The sequence below is a fragment of the Sinocyclocheilus rhinocerous genome, unplaced genomic scaffold (assembly GCF_001515625.1).
Source record: "Sinocyclocheilus rhinocerous isolate Xijiao unplaced genomic scaffold, SAMN03320098_v1.1 scaffold433, whole genome shotgun sequence".
Classification (NCBI taxonomy): Eukaryota; Metazoa; Chordata; class Actinopteri; order Cypriniformes; family Cyprinidae; genus Sinocyclocheilus; species Sinocyclocheilus rhinocerous.
In genome coordinates this window covers 1,506,842-1,511,606 of record NW_015627897.1, presented here as the reverse complement: position 1 = coordinate 1,511,606, position 4,765 = coordinate 1,506,842, and the positions used below count along the sequence as shown (strand labels likewise).

The 4,765-nt window shown below is 35.7% G+C and overlaps 1 protein-coding gene across 5 annotated transcripts in view; it reads right to left on the bottom strand.

The window, feature by feature from the left end:
• LOC107737005 (furin-1-like) overlaps positions 1-4,765 on the bottom strand; it is a 129,353-nt gene that overhangs the window by 29,853 nt on the left and 94,735 nt on the right. For all 5 annotated transcript variants that reach the window (XM_016548401.1, XM_016548403.1, XM_016548400.1 and 2 more), the window contains one exon: positions 398-570. In XM_016548401.1, the coding sequence (XP_016403887.1) occupies positions 398-570 (173 nt within the window). The remainder of the gene's footprint in view (positions 1-397; positions 571-4,765) is intronic.

Sequence of the window (4,765 nt, the reverse complement as noted above, 5' to 3'; positions counted from 1 at the left end):
AAAAAAAAAAAAAAAACGCTTTTACGGTGATTTCAATTATATTGTTCCTCTGTGCTGTTATAGTTGTGGTGTGGACTTTGCTTTACTTTTAAATTAAGAACAATGTTTAAAACAATATCATTATTGTTATCATTATAGTTATCGTCCTTGCTGTGAAAGGGCTTTTAAAAGGTACAGTAATGCAGCCCAATTCACTCTAATGGGCAGAGAGAGGCTGGAAAATTCTTTGACAAGAAATATAAATTATGAAAAGTAATATAAATTGCCTTCCAGGAAACAATCAAATGACCCAAAAGTGCAGAATATAGCCCCTTTCAGCACCACGAGGAGTATTTCTGGCCTACATTAGCTAAATGACAAAGAAGTGCAATGAGTTCAGATTAGAGAAAGGCCAAACCTCCATCACGCCGCGTAGGAAAGCTTCTTTGGCCAGCTTTGCAGGTCCGTCCACCGTTTTGCCGTCGTCTTCAGGTCCCCAGCTGGCGCTGTAGATGTCAATGTGCTGTGGGTTGAGACTGAGGGACTGAGCTTCCACCACATCAGTGACCTCTCCATCCAACATGCGCACACCTGCAAAACACAAAACATGATACACATTAGAGCAAAGGACAGAGAGCAAATCACACACAGTACCTGCATGTGTTATATATTACAGTAACCACAAACTGCAGCCTGACTATTGTATTTAGATTAGATCGTAAAATGGTAAGAATTGATGGCTTCGTGTTTAGCGCAAGAGAGAGAGAGCAGGATGTTAGGGGAAAAATTCCTCAATCAAGCTGTTCAACTTGTTCTGGCACTGGAAAGCATGGAGAAGGGGTGCAATCAGATTGTGTGAATTTTTGTCAGTAATGATTCAATATTATGCAGATTTACTGTGACATTTGTAGAAATGTAGAATTCATATAGAGATGCCAAAATGTGTCTGATAGTGTATGTCATCGAAAGCTACATTTAATACTGGGCTAAGAAATGTGTGATGAGAGGTTCTTCACAGATTAAGTAAGTGCTTATTATCCTTAAATATATAAATAAAATAAATAAATAAATAAAAAACAAACAAAAAAAACAAGGCAGCATCATTTTGTTGCCATAAAATAAATAAATAAATAAAACCCTTTTGGAATAAAGCACACTTTTTTATTTTTATTTTTTTCTGAAAACATTTATTTGAAATATTCTTTTTTTGGAACATAACATTACTGACCCCAAACCTTTGAACTGTAGTCTACATACTATAATCTACTTATCATAACTATAAAAACATAAATTCAAATTTTAATGAAATAAAATGGAAATATAATATATAATTATATAACTATACATAAAATATAAATACATATATAAAATACTTGAAACGGGTGCTTCACTTTCAACACTGGATAAACTCAAAACAAACTTTCATTAGATTTTCAGTAATCTTTGAATGTGTATATTAATATAAATTCTGTAAACCAAAACTTAAAAATATAGCTTTTTTTTTTTTAATACTGCCAATGCCAACCTGCCTGCAATAATACGGTGATATTCAAATTCTCTCATATATGAAAGGGATGAGGTGCACAGATAGCGCTGCATATAAAAGTTCCTTTCAAAGGAAAAGGAGGAGAGCATGCGCACTCGTGTTCAAATCTGGAGTTCATTCAAAGGTGACAAGTGGCTACATTCTTCTCTTTCAAACATCCTTTTACATACGCTTCACAACAGAGGAAACCATCTTATCTTTTTCCACTACCCTGTACAAAAGAGAATCTTAAACCGAATTGGGGGTTTGGGAACGAGCCAGAGCGCTTGGTCCAAAATGTCAAAGGTGTTGGTTGAGTTATTGTGATCCCAGCATCAGAATGTTATCTCAGCCTCGGGTGTAAAAAAAAAACAAAAAACAAAAGAGCACATTTTGCCAAGAGCTCTTAGATTTTAAAGTGGTAAAAAGATGAGAAATCAGAGTCAAGCATCTTCAAAACAATTTGAATCACTCCTTTGACACACAAGGGGGCGAGGTTACTCAAGGTTGCCCTCATACGGGTTAGTGCAAATAAACAAAAGTTCAGTCGTTTCAGGTTTTCCAAAGCAATTCGAGAGCTTTGGTGCAGACAGTACTGCAAACAAACCCACAACGACAGAAAAATACAGCACAACATCTTGGAAAGACTTAATGCTTTTATCCCATATCTACATGCCAAAAGTCCCAAATATCCCTGTAGGACAAAGAGAAAGCTGGCTATGATTACTTTCCAGGAAATGAGAAAGGCATAACAGATATATACGAATGCACTGTGGTCACAAAAGAGAGGATTTTTTTTTTTATTCAAGCTCTACACTGTAAAAAAAATCTGTAAAATTCAGTAAAAAAACGGCAGCTGTGGTTGGCGGAATTTTACCGTAAAAAATACAGTAGCAACATTTTAGGTTTTATGGTTTTAACTTAAATTTACAGTTAAATACCGTAATTTAATTAACTGATATAATGTTAATGTACCAACCTATTGAAGTACTGAAATCTGTTTTGTACCTTTGTAATACACTGATAACCACCAAATGCAGGTGGTGATGAGAAAGTCACATGATGAACCAAAGCCCATCACAAGCAGCTTTTAAATAATAACATACTGTATATAGAAGGTGCACAGTGTCATTCACACAAACACTAAACACCATCATGGTAACACACATGAAACTGAAATAATGCAATAAACATTCATTTAACAACATTAGGTTTAACACACAACCCTAATATACAAAACTGATAAACTAAGAAACAACAGTTATTTCAACAAAAAAACATCAAATTTTTAATGTAACGCAGGGAATTCTGGGAATGTCAATTTACGGTTATTCACTGTAAATTATACTGTCTTTTTCCACTTCCAAAAACGGTATACTACCGTAAAATTAATGTCCAATACATGTAATGTCCCATACAGTTTTTCACCGTATATAGTAGGGGAATTTACCATTAACCATTTAACAGGTTTTTACTGTAGCATTTTTTAGTCTTTTACCGTTAAATAAAAAAAAAGTCATTTTTTACAGTGTAGAAAATACAAATAATCTATCTTCTCTCAAAAATGCAACAAGAACCCTCAGTTTTATTTGTTATAAAGCAATTTCCAACAATGGACTCTACTGTTTCCTCCAAGTCTTCCAAACCAATATTCTGGCTTAATGAGTTCTGGCAGAGGAATTAGCCGTGCTGTGTGCCATCTCCACATTCGGCTTTCCTGTAGCAGAAGGCACTGCCTGCCAGTTTGGGCCGACGTTATGGGTCAGCTGTCCAAAAACCTTCAGTTCTCTCTGTCCCCATGCTACCCCCTAAAGGAGTAGTTCTCTGCTGCTTATTAAGCACAGATTTCCCCCTGGATTCAAGGTGAAACGGGCACAGGAAGACGACTTACACTCCACTGTGTCTCATTAGGAGGATAATTAAAAAAACAACTGCTTGAGAGAGAAACAAAGGCAGAGATGACAAAAGAGAAAAGGATTTTACCCATAACGCATTATCCATCTGCATAAAAGGAAATATCTGACATGTAGCGTATATATTTAGTGTCTGAAGAAAATGTGCAATTTAAAAAAGAAAAAAAAAAAGAAAAGGTGAGTGGTGCTTGTGCATGTAAATCTCATCGTCAAAGTGCAAATTTGTTTTGGGTGTTTGCAAACTAACCCATGTCAACAGAACCCAAGACTCCATAATATTTTGGTGCCAGGCTGATGAAAATCTTAAAGCAGTTAGGAAATATCTACATTTCTTAATTTGTACGTGGAATTTTTCATAAATTCGATTCTTTAGAAACCTTTTCTGTTAAGGCATACACTTGAATAAAAATAAGGTCCAAAAAGAGAAACAACTGTACAGTACATTTTAAATGAGTGAAAATAAAGAAAAAGATGTCAAAGATAAATATCCCGGATACATTAAGTACTAAAAGGGCAGTCAAGTGAAAAGATCACAATGGTTGTTACATCAAGACATAAAGAGAAAAATACATAAACTAAATAAAAAAGGCAACAAATATACAAAAATAAAGACCTATAAAATATTTTTAAAATAAAAAATAAAAGAAAGATTTTGGTGATTTCTGATTGTATTACTGTAATAATCACTATAAGTGCACAGTGTTGTCTGTACGACTATAGCTTGTTGAGCTGAGCTTGTCCAGCATTCATAGTCATGTTTTTTCAAATGGTGTCGGGTATTTTAAATAGTTATTTTTATAAAGCCTGTCTCACAATGAAGCGCTCCATTGCATTCACTGACCGATCAATAATCATTGTTTACTTTATCATTACACTATCAATTAATGGTGTCACTTCAGAGTACTCGTGCACATCAGTAATAGTAATATGTATTTTATCTAAGGTTGCAACTTTACTGCTATTTTCATCTTATTTTCTGACTTAAGAATAAAGTTAAGTAGAATTTTATTTTTAACAATGTTTTGTGAATCCAGGCCCGGCCCCTATGTATAGATAGTTGTGACGAGTGTGGGCGGGGCCGAGAGCCGTGGGAACGGAGCGAGGCCGGTGGAGTAATTGATAATGAGCGACACCTGCACCACTCACCGGTCTCGAGTCTCACGGAGGAGCTCCGGGATGATAAAAGGGAGGAGTGACGACCGTGTCGAACGAGAGAGGACCAGGCCTGGAGTTTATTTTGTGTTTTGTGTGCGGCAGTCATCCGCGAGGGGCTGCCGCTTTACTTTCACTTTGTGTTTGTTTATTTTATTAAAATCTTCTTTAGTTCGCCGGTTCCCGCCTCCTTCTT